The following is a 19,559-nucleotide window of genomic DNA, read 5'->3' as shown; positions in this document are numbered from 1 at the left end:
GCACACAGCTGGAGACCAGGGGACACTAAAGAGTGACGCACACAGCTGGAGACCAGGGGACACTAAAGAGTGACACACACAGCTGGAGACAAGGGGACACTAAAGAGTGACGCACACAGCTGGAGACCAGGGGACAGTAAAGAGTGACGCACACAGCTGGGAGACCAGGGGACACTAAAGAGTGACGCACACAGCTGGGAGTCCAGGGGACACTAAAGAGTGACGCACACAGCTGGGAGACCAGGGGACACTAAAGAGTGACGCGAACAGCTGGGAGACCAGGGGACACTAAAGAGTGACGCACACAGCTGGGAGACCAGGGGACACTAAAGAGTGACGCACACAGCTGGGAGACCAGGGGACACTAAAGAGTGACGCACACAGCTGGGAGACCAGGGGACACTAAAGAGTGACGCACACAGCTGGGAGACCAGGGGACACTAAAGAGTGACGCACACAGCTGGGAGACCAGGGGACACTAAAGAGTGACGCACACAGCTGGGAGACCAGGGGACACTAAAGAGTGACGCACAGAGCTGGGAGACCAGGGGACACTAAAGAGTGACGCACACAGCTGGGAGACCAGGGGACACTAAAGAGTGACGCACACAGCTGGAGACCAGGGGACACTAAAGAGTGACGCACACAGCTGGAGACCAGGAGACACTAAAGAGTGACGCACACAGCTGGGAGACCAGGGGACACTAAAGAGTGACGCACACAGCTGGGACCCGAGCTCTTGGTGATGTTCAGGATTATAACGGCCCGTCCACACTACAGCTTCAAAAAAGCTTGGAGCTGGGCGTGTCTGAAGCTCGACCAACAACCAATCACATGAATCTCCCGCCCCTGACACACAAGCAGCGGTTTGATTGGCTAGAGCTATTACTGGCATATCTGATTTGATTGGCTGACGCTTCCACCGAAAGCTTCAGAAGCTTCAAAAGTTGAACATTGCTCAACTTTTGCAGCCTGAAACGCCAGGAAAGCTCCGCTCTGCTTCCCACAATGCAGTTCGGCGAAAAGTGACGTCACCCCATTCAAAGTGAATGGGCAGACGCGTTGGAAACCGTTTTTGAAGCTGTCGAAGCTGTAGTGTAGACGGGCCGTAAAGCTGTTTTGAGCTTCTTCAGCGTTTGGTTTCTGTAGCTTTTAGTAAACGCTGCATGTCTCCTCAAGTTGCTGAATGTCCTCTAAACGCTGCATGTGTTGTCAAGTTGCTGGAGATGTTTCTTCCTGTGGAACATTTGGGTTTTTATATCTGCATCCTTCTGAAGCCGTTTTGCTGAAGTGTTCCGGGTCGTTGTAGCACGTTAGCGCCTGTCAGCCTCCGTACTGTAGAGAGGTAACAGAGAGTTTCCCCTGAGGTCTGGTTACTAAGCGAGTGCCTGCTCACAGAGCAGAGAATCCAACCTGACAGCGGGGGGGGGGGGGGGGGGGGACCTCTGCAGGCAGCAAGGATGCATTCAGGTGGACACAAAAAAACAAAAAGTGCCGACACAGGAGGAGACTTGTTAGTCAGGCATACTCAGCTCGGATGCACATAACCCAATATTCAGGTTCCTACGTCTCTGTGAAGCCCAACCCCTCCTTTCCTTCTGCTCATCTGCGTTGTGTAAAACAAAGAGACAAGTATCACTACTAGATAACTCCAGAATGATACACAGAACAGCTGGACACAAACTAGCACAGAGATGCAGACAGATCAAAGAGACAACATGTCACAGAGACACAGAAGACTGCAAAGAGAGGCAAACTGCCTACTACAGGAAGGTGACGTAAACAACAACAACAACAAGACCAAACAACTGCTGCAAAAAGACCAGATAGACACAAAGGAACCGTAAAGACTGGCTTTTAATGTGTGAATAAGGTTGTGTTGTTGTTGTTGTTGTTGTTGTTGTTGTTGTTGTAATATTTTAATGTGGCAGGACTAGTAGGTGGCAGCATCCAAAATAAAAACAGCAATCATTTAAATAACTGTAGATTATTGTTAATTGTGCAAAAGTAAGTAAAAGTCGTGCCTTCAAGACCGTCCTTAAGTAAAAGTACAAATGCGTTCAAAGTATACTAATATAAAAGGACAATGTTGTCTACTAAAATGTGGTAGAGGAGTAAAAGGTATTATACAAATAAGATACTACTCAGGTAGTGTACAAGTACCTCAATATTAGGTACAGTACTTTAAAAGTACTCACGAGCTCAATGAACATAGAAAACAACCTGAAAGCACAGGGAGATGACACTGACCGCTGACTGATGTGTCTGTGACTATGAGCTCAAAGCCGCAGATACCAAATGTCAGAGTTGGAAGACTCAGAACTTTAATATCGGCTTCCAAAAATAGTGGTGTAGATAAATGATGCAAAACTACCAAATTAAGACTCCAGAAAGACATAATAAAAAGAGATATGAACTGACATACAATAGCAACAATTAGGGGGATTTGTGTTCATTAAAGCTACATGATGCTCATGTTTCTGTGACTGCATACTTTCAGACACTGCTCCTAACACTAAGATGGGTCAAATGCAGAATGTAAATGTCCCCTGCTCTGTGGGACGATGAATGGTGAATCAAATACAAATCAACCCTAACCCTAAAAATAAGTATTATGGAGTAAAAAGTACAATATTGGCTTCCAAAGAGAGTATAAAGTGCAAAACTACCAAATGACTCCAGAAATACATGCACAAAATATATGTACTGATATATAAATAGCTCATGTTAAGTTAAAGCACACAGCAATACATGATCCTCATGTTTCTGTGACTCTATGAGCTCAGGTACCCTCATTATCCCCCACTTTGACCCCGAGCCTCTCACCTTCTTGGCCTGGTTGATCAGGGACCGGATCAGGTCCTTCACGTTGTGGCTCTTGTCCCTCTGGAAGTAGATCTGGGTCTCTGATGGCCCGAATTTGTTAGGGTTTTCCGGCCAGCCGAGCTCCAGCATCGGCGGCTCCTCATCGGACATCATGGGGAAATAAGTCCCGGAGGTGAGCTCGGACACATCCTCCTCGAAGTCCCGGTCATCGGAGCTGTCCGGTCCGCAAGAGGTCTTGGAGGCAGTGGCTGCAGAGTACCGGGTGATGTACTGGACCTCCTGCTGGGACAGGAAGCTCACCTCGCGCTCCTCCGTCAGCACCCTCCTGTACTCGTGCTCACCTTGCTCCAGGAGCGCGTCCGTGGCCAGGCGCGCCGCCTCGTTGTGGCTGAGCTCCAGAGAGGAGACCTGTCTCCACGGGTTCTTCACCTCCTCCAGCCGGGAAGAGAGCTTCCCCAGCGGCTTCCTGCCCGACTGAGCCGGCCTCAGACTCTCAGAGCTCTGCATGATTCAGACCTGATTAAAAAAAATCCTCAAACTAGTCCCTGAAATAAAGCGTCTCTACGCGCATTGTTGCAACAGAGGAGACATCAGGACAAACTAAAGCAGCACAGAATAAACTACACCGCTCCTGAAAACATGTTTTGAAGCCTCTAAAGTAGCTCTCCCTCCGCGCGGACACTCTTTAAAGTGCTTTTATATTCTGTCCCGGGTTATAGAAGCGCTTTTAATCCAAAGGAAGGAGTTTTTCCTCTGAGGCTGTAATGGTCCTCACTTCTCTAGTTCCCTGTCATGTCTCCGCAGCAGTGTGTGTGTGTGTGTGTGTGTGAGAGAGGTGTGTGTTTCCCTCTCACCTGTTGCTACCTGTCCTGTGATTGGTCCCCAGCTGGGAGAGAGTCTCCTCCCCCTTCCCTCCTCCCTCCTCCCCTTTGCCATCTTATCTCTCCAGTTTGCAACAGATATGCTACTTCCGTTAAATATTTCAAAAATAAAAGTCCCATGTGAGCCAACCCGTATTGATAGTGTTTTATTTTTTTAGATCTGACATTTATCAATAATTCTGCTGGGTTTGTTTTGATAATATATTTTTGATATACGGAAATAAATCTGAGTATCTACTTTAAAGAGTCCTCTCCTGCTGATGTTCAGGTGTATATCAGTATGGAGTGTCTCTACTTTAAAGAGTCCTCTTCTGCTGATGTTCAGGTATCAGTATGTAGTGTCTCTACTTTAAAGAGTCCTCTCCGGCTGATGTTCAGGTGTATATCAGTATGTAGTGTCTCTACTTTAAAGAGTCCTCTCCTGCTGATGTTCAGGTGTATATCAGTATGTAGTGTCTCTACTTTAAAGAGTCCTCTTCTGCTGATGTTCAGGTATCAGTATGTAGTGTCTCTACTTTAAAGAGTCCTCTCCGGCTGATGTTCAGGTGTATATCAGTATGTAGTGTCTCTACTTTAAAGAGTCCTCTCCGGCTGATGTTCAGGTGTATATCAGTATGTAGTGTCTCTACTTTAAAGAGTCCTCTCCTGCTGATGTTCAGGTGTATATCAGTATGTAGTGTCTCTACTTTAAAGAGTCCTCTCCTGCTGATGTTCAGGTGTATATCAGTATGTAGTGTCTCTACTTTAAAGAGTCCTCTCCTGCTGATGTTCAGGTGTATATCAGTATGTAGTGTCTCTACTTTAAAGAGTCCTCTCCTGCTGATGTTCAGGTGTATATCAGTATGTAGTGTCTCTACTTTAAAGAGTCCTCTCCTGCTGATGTTCAGGTGTATATCAGTATGTAGTGTCTCTACTTTAAAGAGTCCTCTCCTGCTGATGTTCAGGTGTATATCGCCGGACTAAGTTCCGTACTTTGTGTATATTTTGTGATATTCGATTCAGAACAAACGACTGCAATCCATCCCACTTAATGCACAATAAAATACACTTTATAAAGATATACTGTATAGCTGTGCTTTAGTCAAATATACAATAACCAGTTTTATAAAAGATCTCAACCTTTAAATCTTGTTTACGGCTCAACGTGTGCTTATTTTCAAGTGTAACGAATTATGTGCTTTTATTTTGAAGGCAGCATTGCCTGACTTCCGGTTCTTCAGCGAGTCTGTTAGCAGAGCTGCCCTTTCTTTCCCAAAAGCAAAAAGCAACTCTGTCAGATCACTGTGATGTGTTATGGACCATAGTGGAAGACATGTTAGGACATATGTGATGAAATATGAAGACAAATGCCCAGAAATAGAACATGAAAAAGTCTCTTTGTTCCACTTCCTGTTCCTGTTGCAGCTCCTTCAACATGAGGATTGGTTGATCACTAATATTATATAACAATATCTAGATGTATCAATATAATCAAGAACAAATAAGGATAAGTTTGCATGTCATGTTTTTTTTCTTGATTTATTTGCAGAAATGTCGATGGCTGATCCTTTTGACTCTCTCCTCCCCCGGGAGTATCTCTCTCTGGGAGCATGTTACATGAACGCTTTTCTCCTAGTTTATCTAAGAGCTCCTTAACTCTTACGGCCCGTCCACACAGCGGCGTGCGTTGAAAGCTTCACCATTCACTTTGAATGGGGTGACGTCACTTTTCGCCGAACTGCATTGTGGGAAGCGACGCAGAGCTTTGCTGGCGTGGCTCGCTGTAAAAGTTGAGCAATGTTCAACTTTTGGCGCCTCGGCAGAAGTGTCAGCCAATCGAATCCTGTTTATGCTGGGAGAGACTACGCAGGTCATTTCCTCATGTTCCAAAAAATGGAGGAGAAATTAATTATAGCGGTAGTGAATCACCCGGTGCTGTATGATCAGTCTCTGTTCACCTACCGGGAAACCGGAGGAGCCAGGCATGGAGGCAGGTGGCAGAGACAGTGGGTGGAACTGGTAGGTTTTCGCCTGTTTGGGGATTTTATATTGTATATGATATTCTGAACAATCTGTGCTGTTGTATTTGCTGTAAAGTGTCTCTACTGTAGGCTAGTTTATGTACAGCACTTTGGCTCGACCAAAAATCGTTTATAAATGTGCTATATAAATAAAACTTGATTTGATTTGCACGGGAGATTCATGTGATTGGTTGTTGGTCTCGTTGCTCGCATAAACTCCCTAAGCTTCAGACACGCCCACCGCCAAGCGTCAACGCACGCCGCTGTGTGGACGGGCCGTTGACGCTTCAAAGCTTCTGCCCATTCACTTTGAATGGGGTGACGTCACGTTTTGCCGAACTACATTGTGGGAGCGAAGCGTAGCTTCAAAAGCGTTGCTCGCTGCAAAAGTTGAGCAATGTTCAACTTTCGAAGCTTCAACGCAGCGTCGTGTTGAAGCTTGCCGGCGGGCGTGTCTGGCGTGCGACCAACAACCAATCACATGAATCTCCCGCCCCGGACAAACACGCATGCGGTTTGATTGGCTAGAGCTTGTACTGGCATATGATTTGATTGGCTGGCGCTTCCGTCGATGCTTAAAAGTTGAACTTTTCTCAACTTTCAGCGCGAGCAACGGAGGCAAAAATCCGCAAAGGAACCACAATGCAGTTCGGCAAAGCGTGACGTCACCCCATTCAAAGTGAATGGAAGCGTCTCCGTTGAAGCACGCGACGCTGCCGTGTGGACGGGCCGTTATACCTCTACCATGTGCATGATAACAATCCCTTATGAAAAGACACCAAAGGTAAAAATACAGTTATTTCCTGCACAGTTTGGGCTGTTTTTCTACCAAAACGTCTTATTTGAACCCAATGGGAAGAAAACAGCTATAATACAGATTCAGGACTTTATTTTACTAACTGTGTCTGTTTCTGTCTGCAGATTCTTCCTACATTCAACAACAGTTAGCATTACATAAAGCCTCATTAGCATATTAAGACATAACATTTCAGAAAACTTGTAATATAAAAAGTAATTGTGTGTTTGTCATGAAGTGGTGAAGTTTCAGGGTGTTATCTGTTAGTTCAATATGTGACCCTGTTCACCTGCAGGGTGTTTTGATGACTTTTTGAAATGTTCGACTTCCCTTGTATTTTGTTCACCTTATTTATTATGACTTCTTTCTTTCCATTTTTGAAATGTTATCGACTGTCTTTTTGTAAATATTTGAACCTTTTTAAGTAAAAAAATTACAACTTTTTCAGGATTATTACGACCTTTTACCTCTAAAGTGTTTGACTTTCTTTGCTCAAATGTTTCCTTCGATCTCAGCAGACATCTTTTACACACACCAAACTGTCCACTTTCATTCCTCTCTATATCCTGAAGCTTTTCACACTATTCACACACTCATTTCAAGACACTTTATTAATAAAAACATGCAGAAAATGACTTTTTATGGCAGTATTTTCAGATTTATGAACCAATACAAAGAGATTCCCTCTGTCGAAAGCTTTGACTCTAATATATCAACAACATGAAACAAGAATATGAACCGGCTTTATAACACGCTCACCTTTCTGCGACAGAAATGATGCAAATTAGCACAAAGTCAATAACATAATGCCTAATTTGCATATTTAAATATAACATGTCAGAGAACTTGTAATATAAATGATAATTGTCTTTGTGTCAGTGATGAAGAGGGGAGGGTTCATGGTGATATCTGTTAGGTAAATATTATACCCTGTTGATCAAAGACCCTTTGTGGTGGGACAAATGCTTGCTAGAATAATGGACACACACACACACACACACACACACACACACACACACACACACACACACACACACACACACGACCATCTGCCCTTTAGGGATCAAGTCATTACGGACACAGATTACTGACTTTAGTCTTTTGTTTTGTCGCTCCACAAGCTGTTAATGAAACTCCCCCACTGTGCTTATATTAGTTTATCTAAAAAAAAGATAGACAACATGAACTCTATAATCATCTAGCGGATGGGCAGTGCTTATTATAACGGTATACCTTCAATTTAGCCTTTAGAACAATATCTTTAACGCTTTTGCAGTCGTCTAATATCCTGTATTTATCTGCATGTAACTGCCCTTTTATTAATATCCTTTAATACCATTTAATGATGTTAATCATTGACTTTATGCACTTCAGATCAAAGAGGTGAACCGTACGGTCATTTAGTGTCTGCAGTTTTATCAATGACATCCAAAAAAAGTGTACCCTATATCAGTGATTCTCAAACTTTTTTCAATAACCTGTTAAGCCCCGAGCCTGTTTTTCAGGTTTCAGGCTCGAAAATGACATTCCCAGAACAAATGACCATATCTTTCCTTCTAAAAGGGTTAAATTAATAATGTTTTTTCTCAAAATAATGATAAACCTGTGAGTTGGATGTAGAAAAGTCAGAATAAATATAGATGTTTTTTATTTTAAAGAAAATTTTGATTGAACATGGTAAAAAACTGTAAATTATAGTGTCCGTCCAAAATATATTTTGTACTTATAGTGACAACTAACCTTGGATGATGGGTTAGTAGACTAAAAGCTTTAGGAATCAAAAGTACAACATATAATAAGTACCCTGTTTCAAGTTTGAAGCAAAACAAGTGATATTTGACCTTTTTAGAGAGATTTAGCAAAAAAAAACCCTCTTCTGGGGCCATTTGGGTGGATTTTCCATATCTCTGACACCCCTTGCTCGATTTTGACATGTGACATCTCTTCCTGACCGTTAGAGCCAATAGAATCGAAGGGGAATCGTCCCATAGACTCTCATGTTAAAAAAAGAAGCTGTCGTCTCTGCGCATGAAATCTTGTTGCAGAGTGTAGGAATATCCCTGCTCTGATATCTGGAAACGGAAAAGCAGATTTATTGCTCATGGATTATCAGAACATTTCAAGGGGACACAGACACTTTGGATTAATTTATAGATTAACTACACCATTGTTTTTATGGTTTTAATGCCATTGAAGACCAGTTTTGACCAGAGAAAGACCAAGGTAAACCATGTTAGCGTTTTGGGCTACCTAGTGGCACGTGTTTTGATGTAGGTTTTTGTTATTTTCTCCATGAATTTGTAATCTTTGAGTGTTGAGGTGGGTACCAATAGATTCTGTGTCTCCTTACGATCATAAACGATATGTTGAATGTGCAGCTACGATAAGTAATAAGGGTGCTAGGAATGATTTTCGGTGCAGTAATAGGTTAGCATGTTTCGCTCGGGGCTAATTCAGAGGGTCACTGTTAGCATTTTGAGTTTAAAAAAAATGAAAAATGAAAAAGATCAGTTAAATTAGTTTTTTTCCGTTTATTTAATATTTATTAAATATGAAGGTTCCTTAGACGTTGTTTCCTGCAAATTACGCGATTTCGGGCCCGGATACGGGTCCGTGGGGCTTAAGAGGTACCCCCTTTGAAAAAAAATTCAGACCCCCTGATCAGCGCAAAAACAATTTGTTAAGGAAGAAATGCCTATATAAAGAGGTACAGTACAGCGCTGCACCATCAGTGTCTGATTTATTAAAACAACAACATTGTAACTGATAAACACTTAAATGCTACATTTCAAATGTTTACAATCCATCACTAAATTCATGGCAAACCAATTTTAACATCATGCAATCACACTGAGACGACATTAGTTGCATTGAACTGATCTTTTTAATAAGTTACAATGTAGTGAGAATCATGGGCTTGAGCTTCACTGAGGATCTTTGTCATTCTGACAGGGAGGCAAACTGCAGTTATTACACTTGGCGTTTTGAAATATGTGTAACTCTGTTCATATAAAACCCACACTGCTCAAACTTCCTTACTTTTCCTGAAATTGGTATTTTTTATTTTTTACATTAACATAAAATAAATCTCACGTAACCCCTGCAGTACTCCAACGTACCCCTAGGGGTCTGCGTACCCCCATTTGAGAACCACTGCTATATATCATCTCAGAAAAAGTGATTTATATCAATGCTATAACTTACACATATGCTAAGCTAAAGCACTTGTGCAGAACGAGTCATAAGCGGCCACTTCTTTTGCTGTTCGTGCAAGTTTGTATTCCTTTTTCACACGACTCTTAAACTCAGAGTCTGTAGCGATGGCTCTTTGAGGTTGTATTGATGCTAACATCGACATGCTAACATGCTCATTACAGCGATGCTAACATGCTGTTTAGCAGGTGCAATGTTAAGTATGCTAACCATCTTACCTTAGCAGACCAATGCTCATCAACAAAATTACTTATTATGATATTTTTTCGTTTTTATTTGAGTATATAACAGTGCACATTAACAAACATTGCTGTAACTGCAACATTTTTCCTCTGCAGTTCCTGGACAGACGTTTCGAAGCCACTCTTCAAATATGAACCATCGTTTCATGAGAATAACGTCACTAAAATGGAGTTTAATAAATAACATCTTCACCAAAATAGCCCCATATTTTAGATGAAAAATAAGAGGATTCAAGATTCAAAGGCGTTATTTCCATATGCACAGATGCTACAGTTTAGAAATAAGTCCCAAGATCCTCCAACAACAGTTTTATAGGACATACAACAATAAAAACAAATACAATAAATTGTGCTAGAAACAGTAGATCCAATCCAACTTTATTGATATAGATGAGAGTAACACATGCGTCACTTCTGGGCAGAAATGGCGGCTCCGCCCACTTTTGAGGGAAAACAAAGCTGTCATCTGAATGGCCGTCAATACAAATTCTGAAGTTTTTGCCAATCCAATCAGAAATGTAAGAAAACCGTGGATTTTCTGATCTTCAAAGAGCCCGATTACGATGGCCAGACAGGCAAACAGTTACATTAAATCATTGGAAATCGACGAACGGGCTCGATATATGGTTAAATATAGCAGTAGGCGATCAATGGTCGTAGATGAGAGTAACATCTACATCACTTTACGGCCCCGCCCACTTTTGGGGGATACAACGCTGTCATTTGAACGGCGATCGAGCCTGAAGTCCTTTGTTCTTAGAGGAAGTACAGAAACACGTAACTCTGGATTTGTTTTAATGTTTGAGGAGCAATAAACGACACAGCAGCTTGTTGGCATGATACAACAATTATCTTCTGCCTCGCTCAGGAGAGTAACAGCTGGAGAAATGATGGCCTCGCCTACTGATTTTTAATGTAACCATATATCGAGCCCGATCGTCAATTTCAAATGATTTAATGTAATTGTTTGCCTGTCTGGCCATCGTAACCGAGCTCTTTGAAGATCCAAACATCCACGGTTTTCTTACATTTCTGATCGGATTGGCAAAAACTTCAGAATTTGTATCGACCGCCGTTCAAATGACTGCGTTGTTTTCCCCCAAAAGTGGGCGGGGCCGTCATTTTCGCCCGGAAGTGACGTAGGTGTTGCTCTCATCTATGGGCACATTTAAAAACAACAGAGTCGACCAAAGTGCTGTCCAGTAAATATATAAAAAAGTAGCATAAATACATTTAGAAAAAACCGACAGGACAAAAATAAACTAATGTAAAAGCACGAGACAATAAAACTGTGTGCAAGTAATGCAGATGAAGTAAACTAATGTAAAAAGAACAAGATATACAATAACAGAATGTTTAATTAAATACTGCTTATTGTAGGGAGCACAGACTGGAGGAGGTACAACTGACAACAGAAAGAGCTTTCATTTTTGCTGAGATGTTTTGTTGGTTCAATAAAATGATAAGACCCCCAAAGTGCTCCTGTGGGGATTGCCCAAAGTATTGAGTACTTAAGTCACTTTGGAAAAAAGCGTCTAACAAGTGACATGTAATGTAATAAGTAATTTGCAGAAGCTGCTTATGTTTTCCCCCCAAAAAACGTTTTCTTGCTGCAAATGTTGATATTAAATCTGTTGCCATTTTCTTTGTTAACTGCATGTGTTTTTGTCAAGTTCCAAAAGGTGTAGCAACAGCAACTCGAGACATGTAAACACCCTCTCCAGTTTCTCTATGAGTAGAGCCAACTTGCTGGAATCTACATAATCATTTCCAGTTGAATTCCTAGGAAAGCATGAAGTGTTTCTGCGTTAATGGATGTCAGAGAGAATTAGAAGAAGGACTCCCCTGGGTCACATGACCAAATTAAACAGATGAACGTCTGTCCTAAATGAGATTGTTCTGTGATGACGCGCAGTTCCAAAAAGGACACAAAGTCACATTAAACTTCACTTTTCAAACAATAGAAGCAAATAAACCGTTCTGGAGGTAAACATCCGCAAACACTTGTGAGCGAGTGTTTGCCCATGAGGGTGAGGTGTGTGTTTGGATAAGTAAACAGAAGCCTCTCACTTATTGGGAAGGGATTAGAGTCACGAGGCATGTGGAAAGTAAGAGCTGTCACACCGGCCGGACGGGTTACACAGCGTTATCTGAAGTATGATAAGATGACGCCATAAAGCTGCAGACAAACCTGTGGCTGGCATTCAAAGTCAACTTTAATGTCAATTTGTGTGTTTGTACAGACAGAGAGATCGAAATAACGTTTCCAACAATCCCAAATACAAAATACAATAATACAAATATGTATCCTATATTATATATCCAAAAACACATTTGCACATATGCACACATTAAGATAAAAACACAACAATCAATAAATACAAAAGCAGTGACTTCGATATCTTCAAGCTGCTAATAAAGATCCAGAGACACAGAGAGAGGTTGTATATGAACAGAGATATACGTTCATTTCATTCATTCAGTTCTTATTTTAAAAGTGACTCAACTGTATATCATTTTAATTTGATCTTTAATTGTGTAACGGAGGTGATCTCTGGGCCCGTAGATCTCCGTCTCCGTTACATATAGCTTCACTATTGGCGAAGCATATTCATTTGTTCCACGGTAAAACATTTCACAGGAAGCATTTGATGTATGAAAGATGACAAGAGCTTGTGTGGCGTTCAAACCCGTTTATTGAATGGTTGACGTCATTATGAGAAACACATATTAATCCTTAATGTGGGGGGAATAGAGAACCGCAGTGACGCGGCCTAAAACCCGGAAGTAAACTCCTTCCGGTTCCTTCGACAAAAAGCAATGCAATCTCTCCGTAGGATTTAGGAAACTATCTGGAAATAAGGTCTGTGGTTGAGACACATTTAAGAGACGGATCACGTTTTGTTCGGCCGGATAATCTCCACATGTCTACTTTTATCATTTTCTAATCATAAATCTAGTCGCAAGAAGCAAAATGCTAACGTTATGCTATAAAGGAACTACAGCAGGGTCGCTGCTTCAACGTCACGCCAACTTCAGATCCAAATTCAAACACACAGATTCTAGATGGAACGAGTTGAAGCGTTTGTTTGAACAGTCTGCAGGAGGCAGGGACTTGCTTTCAAGCAGAACAGGAACTAACTTAGAGGAGTGTTCACGTGTTCGGCGTAATGACGTACAACGACCTCCACGACTTCTGTAGTCCTATTCAGCCACTTGGTAACAACCATCGTTTCTCAGACACGTCAACTCTTCAGAAATCACCAGCGGGGTCACTGCTGATGATTTAATGTCCTAGAACAAAACGTGATCCGTCTCTTCAATGTGTCTCAACCACAGACCTTATTTGGAGCTATTTTCCAAAACTCTACGGAGAGATCCCATTGCTTTTTGTCAAAGGAACCGGACGTGGTAAAAATGCTAACTTACTTCCGGGTTTTAGGATGCGGCACTGCGGTTCTCTATAACCTCTATAGTGCTGGAGACAGTCATATGGATGATGCTGTTAATACGACTGTTAATCATGTACCAATGATTAATACATGCCCACACCGGGTTGTATTTGGACGTTCTGCCTCCTTCCTTTGATCACAAATTGTATCTTTCATTTGTATTAATCTTTAATCTTGTTTGAATCTGTGGTTTCCTGTTTTTCAAGCTTAACCTGTTGCTGCTTAAACTCCTGAATGTCCCCACAGGGATTCATAAAGGTCCATATTATCTTATCTTATCTTACATATACAGGCTCTTGACTATTTCTTAAAATCACACTGTACATTTATATCCTATTTAATATTTAATATTCCTCTACTTATGTTTATATAATATCCTGCTTTATATTTTGTTACTGTACTGTAATTCAACATGTTTATTTTCTACCTTTTTTTAATGCTATTTTATTTCTATTGAGATCTTTACATTTTGGATTGTTTATTTCTGCTTTTTTTATTTGTCATTCTGTGCAATGCCTTGTTTTGTTTTATGATTTTATCTTATCCTAAATACAGAGGCTCTTGACTATTTCCGTCTTCTAAATGTATACATTGTAAAGCATTTAAAATAAAACATATTCTCTCTGCATGCTGCTGATCAAAGGTGGAAGTAGTAATCATGCATTCATCACATCCCGTATCGACAACAATCAATGTTTATTTCTATAGCCCAAGATCACCAATGTTACATGTGTCTCAGTGGACTTCACAGTCTGTACAGAATATCAGTACGACCCCCTCTGTCCTCGGACCCTCCCATCGGACAAGGAGAAACTTCCAGAGAAACCCCTCAGTCAATGGGAACAATGTTATAAACCTGGGGAGAGCAACAGAGGAGGGTCGCTCTCTCAGGGCGGACAGACTGCAATAGATGCCGTGTGTACATTAAAAAGATAACACATTTAACACTGTGACCTCAGATTTTCATCGTCATAACACTGTAGCTATGTACGCATGACCAATAAAAGCCTTGAACCTTGAACCTTTACAACATAGGTAGTCCAAATGCTTGGAAATGCATGTGTCTATAATAAGAAGAAGATCCAACCAAGTCCTCTGACCACAGCACCCCTAATCTCATCCACCTGGATCGCTGTTCAATCCCGGATCAACTACCAACAACTGCTCACCTACAAAGCCCTTCACCACCTGGAGCTCCACCTATCTGACCGACCTCCTTCAGGATTACACCCCCCCCCCCCCCATTGCTCCCTCCGACACTCCGACACAGTCACCACATTCAACCTTAAAATATTTTCACTTTCTTCCCACATCAGAGTGAGATGCTGCCATTTAAAATACAGTTGAAGTTTGAGGGGAAGGGGATAACCACAGAAAGCAGAATAAGGCTTCTTTAAAGCAGTTTTTTTCAGTACAATAACTTGTTTGTGTTTGACAGGAAGGTGCTGTATCACCTTTTGACCTTGTGTGCTCTGATGAAGTTGCCTAAGGCTTTTAACCGTAATTATTTCCTTCTTCCTCAGAGATACTGTCTATGGTAACTGGATGGTCGTTATCCTGTCACTGTAAGATGTTCACCAAGACAGGTGAGTGTCCTTATAAGGCATCACTTCTTGTTTGCAGATGTAAGACTAAGAGGCTTCAGGGTCACATGTTGGAGGTTTGTCAGCTGACCGGGAAGTCTTACCTGAGTCATGGTTAGATCATTATGGAAACACCTGAGTCCATACTGCGTAGTAGAGCTGGGAGATACCAGTATTCAGATCATTTATTAAGCAAATATAGCAAAACAAACTATAAAACCCTGAGGTGAAAGTAGTAAAGTATAATCAGCAAGATGTGTTAAATATCAAAGTAAGAGTTCTTCAGTCCACGTCTCCAGTGTTATCAGGAAAGTATTAGAAAGAAAACTTGTTGTAGATCCTTAATAGCCCAACATTAGCCACCTTTAGCTTAGTGGTGGTGACGTGAAGTCATGTGACCGTGCTGTAATTCCTTTATAGCCCAACATTAGCCACCTTTAGCTTAGCGGTGGTGACGTAAAGTCATGTGACCGTGCTGTAGTTCCTTTATAGCTCAACATTAGCCACCTTTAGCTTAGCGGTGGTGACGTGAAGTCATGTGACCGTGCTGTAGTTCCTTCATAGCCAACATTAGCCACCTTTAGCTCAGCGGTGGTGACGTGAAGTCATGTGACCGTGCTGTAGTTCCTTCATAGCCCAACATTAGCCGCCTTTAGCTTAGCGGTGGTGATGTCAAGTCATGTGTCCGTGCTGTAGTTCCTTCATAGCCCAACATTAGCCGCCTTTAGCTTAGCGGTGGTGACGTGAAGTAATGTGACCGTGCTGTAGTTCCTTTCTAGCCAACATTAGCCGCCTTTAGCTTAGCGATGGTGACGTGAAGTCATGTGACCGTGCTGTAGTTCCTTTCTAGCCAACATTAGCCGCCTTTAGCTTAGCGGTGGTGACGTGAAGTCATGTGACCGTGCTGTAGTTCCTTTCTAGCCAACATTAGCCACCTTTAGCTCAGCGGTGGTGACGTGAAGTCATGTGACCGTGCTGTAGTTCCTTCATAGCCCAACATTAGCCGCCTTTAGCTTAGCGGTGGTGACGTGAAGTAATGTGACCGTGCTGTAGTTCCTTTCTAGCCAACATTAGCCGCCTTTAGCTTAGCGGTGGTGACGTGAAGTCATGTGACCGTGCTGTAGTTCCTTTCTAGCCAACATTAGCCGCCTTTAGCTTAGCGATGGTGACGTGAAGTCATGTGACCGTGCTGTAGTTCCTTTATAGCCCAACATTAGCCCCCTTTAGCTTAGCGGTGGTGACGTGAAGTCATGTGACCGTGCTGTAGTTCCTTTATAGCCCAACGTTAGCCTCCTTTAGCTTAGCAGTGGTGAGGTGAAGTCATGTGACCGTGCTGTAGTTCCTTTATAGCCCAACATTATTCTCCTTTAGCTTAGCGGTGGTGACGTGAAGTCATGTGACCGTGCTGTAGTTCCTTTATAGCCCAACGTTAGCTTTTTACTTCATAAATCATAAAGTGGTGTTAACATGTGGAGATTATTCTGCTGAACTAAACGTATATTTTAAATGTTGTTTGACACAAAGATTTTCTGCAATAATCCAAAATCACATGGAGACATCCCATTGGACCGGGGAGATGCTGCCTTCAGGGACCAACACAGAAACATTACATTACATTACATTGCATTTAGCTGACGCTTTTATCCAAAGCGACTTACAATAAGTACATTCGACCAGGAAGACACAACCTTGAAGAAAACAGAATCATATAAGTACATCAGGTTTCATAGAGCCAAACATTTCAAGTGCTACTCAACTGGCTTTAGGTAAGCCAGTCCTTTATTAGTATAAAAGTGCTTAGTTAATAGTTCTAACGCTCGAAGTGGAGTCGAAAGAGATGAGTTTTCAGTTTGCGCCGGAAGATGTGCAAGCTATCTGCCGTCCTGATGTCAATGGGGAGCTCATTCCACCATCTTGGAGCCAGGACAGCAAACCCACGTGTTTTCGCTGATGGGAACTTGGGTCCCCCTCGCAGCGAGGGGCGCAACGAGTCGTTTGGCTGATGCAGAGTGTAGTGCACGCGCTGGGGTGTACGGTTTAACTATGTCCTGGATGTAGGAAGGGCCAGATCCATTTGCAGCATGGTAAGCAAGTACCAGTGTCTTGAAGTGGATTCTAGCAGTTACCGGAAGCCAGTGGAGGGAGCGGAGGAGCGGAGTGGTGTGGGAACATTTAGGAAGGTTGAAGACCAGACGAGCCGCTGCATTCTGGATGAGCTGCAGAGGTCGGATGGCACATGCAGGTAGACCAGCCAGGAGGGAGTTGCAGTAGTCTAGGCGTGAGATGACGAGAGCCTGGACCAGAACCTGAGTCGCTTTCTGAGTCAGCTGGGGACGTATCTTCCTGATGTTGTAAAGCGTGTATCTGCAGCAGCGGGTTGTAGCAGCGATGTTTGCAGTGAAGGACAGGTTGTTATCTAGGGTCACACCCAGATTCCTTGCAGTCTGAGTCGGGGAAACAACTGAGGTGCCGATGTTGATTGTCAGGTCAAGAGTGGGACAATCTTTTCCCGGAAGGAAAAGCAGTTCAGTCTTGTCAAGGTTGAGCTTGAGGTGGTGAGCAGACATCCACTGAGAGATGTCAGCTAGACAAGCAGAGATGCGTGCAACGACCTGGGTCTCTGAGCGGGGAAAGGACAGAATTAATTGGGTGTCGTCAGCGTAGCAGTGGTAAGAAAAACCATGCGGGCTAATGACTGATCCGAGCGAGTTTGTGTACAGGGAGAAGAGGAGGGGACCAAGAACAGAGCCCTGAGGGACCCCTGTAGTTAATTGACAAGGGTCGGACTCAGACCCTCTCCAAGTCACCCTGTAGGTACGGTCTTTCAGGTATGAGGTGAGGAGGGAAAGTGCAGAGCCTGAAACTCCAAGTTTTTGGAGAGTGCGAAGGAGGATCTGATGATTCACCGTGTCGAATGCAGCAGACAGGTCCAACAGGATGATGACAGAGGAGAGGGATGCAGTTTTGGCAGTGTGCAGTTCCTCAGTGACAGCAAGGAGAGCAGTTTCTGTGGAGTGACCTGCCTTGAAACCAGACTGGTGCGGATCCAGAAGGTTGTTCTTATTGAGATAACAGGAGAGTTGTTTAAAGACAGCGCGTTCAAGTGATTTAGACAGGAACGGGAGGAGAGAGACAGGCCTGTAGTTTATAACATCAGACGGGGTTAGGAGTGGGTTTCTTTAGGAGAGGGTTTACTCTTGCCTCCTTGAGACTGTTTGGAAAGTGACCAGAAGTTAGAGAAGTGTTGATGAAATGGGTGAGAAACGGTAGAATATCAGGAGCGATAGTCTGAAGGAGGTTTGAAGGGATAGGGTCCAGAGGACAGGTGGTAGGGCGGGCAGAGGTAATGAGGGTAAGAACCTCACTTGGAGAGAGAGGGGAAAAGGAGGTTAGTGTGTTGGTGGAAGGAGGGTCTGGTGACCCAGCGGTGAGTAAAGGTGAGTCAGAAAAAGAAGAGCGAATATCATCAACCTTTTTTACAAAGTGGGTAACAAAGTCGCTTGACAGAAGTGAGGAGGGGGGAGGAGCTTTTGGAGGGTCCAAGAGGGAGGAGAAGATGGAAAATAGTTTTTTAGGATTGGAATAGGAAGATTGGATCTTATCTTGAAAGAAAGTGCTTTTTGCCTGAGAGATGGAAGCAGAGAAAGAGGAGAGGAGAGCCTGATAGGTTAGGAGGTCGTCACGGTGTTTGGATTTCCACCATTTCCACTCTGCTGCCCTAAGGACGGTTCTATTAGCACGCAGTGCATCATTTAGCCAGGGAGCAGGAGGGGACTGACGAGCCTGCCGAGATGTGAGAGGACAGAGCGAGTCCAGAGTGGATGAGAGAGTAGAGAGGAGAGTTTCTGCAGCAGAGTTTGGAGGCAGGAGTTGGAACGAATCAGAGGAAGGGAGGGCTGAGAGCACCGACGAGGCAAAGGTAGAGGGGGAGAGGGAGCGAAGGTTACGGCGTACAAGTGTAGGATGGGAAGAGATTAGTTTGTTATGTTTGGAAAGGGATAGAGAGAATGAAATGAAGACGTGATCGGATGTGTGGAGCGGGTTTACAGAGAGGTTAGAAGTAGCGCAATTCCTTGAGAATATGAGATCAAGGACATTGCCAGCTTTATGAGTTGGTGGGGACGGAGACAGTGAGAAAGCAAAGGCGGTTAACAGAGATGTTAGTTTGTCTATCTTCCCCGTCTGGAGGTTGAAGTCTCCGAGAAGTACAGCGGGAGGGCCAGTTTCAGGGATGAGTGAGAGGAGATTATCTAATTCCTCCAAGAAGTCCCCCAAGGCGCCTGGTGGACGGTAGAGAACAACAATGGTTAACTGTATAGGATGGGTTACTGTGACGGCATGGAACTCAAAGGTGGAAGGAGTGAAGTTAGGTAGCTTGAAGAGGGAAAAGCTCCATTTGGGAGAGAGCAGGAGACCAGTGCCACCTCCTCTGCCAGTGGGTCTGGGTGTATGGGAGAAGGAATATGCTGTGGAGAGAGCTGCTGGGGTGGATGTGTTGGATGGAGTAATCCACGTCTCAGTGAGAGCAAGGAAATCCAGAGACTGCAGGGAGGCGTAGCCAGAGAT

At 43.2% G+C, this 19,559-nt stretch overlaps 1 protein-coding gene across 1 annotated transcript in view; it reads right to left on the bottom strand.

Annotated features, from left to right (window-relative positions):
* Positions 1–3,649, bottom strand: part of fam83c (family with sequence similarity 83 member C) — a 37,747-nt gene extending 34,098 nt beyond the window's left edge. The window contains exon 1 of the mRNA XM_034204624.1: positions 2,827–3,649. Coding sequence (XP_034060515.1) covers positions 2,827–3,333 — 507 coding nt within the window. The 5' untranslated portion in view covers positions 3,334–3,649. The remainder of the gene's footprint in view (positions 1–2,826) is intronic.
* Between the last annotated feature and the right edge of the window lie 15,910 nt (positions 3,650–19,559).

Source organism: Gymnodraco acuticeps, unplaced genomic scaffold (assembly GCF_902827175.1).
Source record: "Gymnodraco acuticeps unplaced genomic scaffold, fGymAcu1.1, whole genome shotgun sequence".
Taxonomy (NCBI): Eukaryota; Metazoa; Chordata; class Actinopteri; order Perciformes; family Bathydraconidae; genus Gymnodraco; species Gymnodraco acuticeps.
This window is presented reverse-complemented; position numbering and strand designations above follow the sequence as displayed.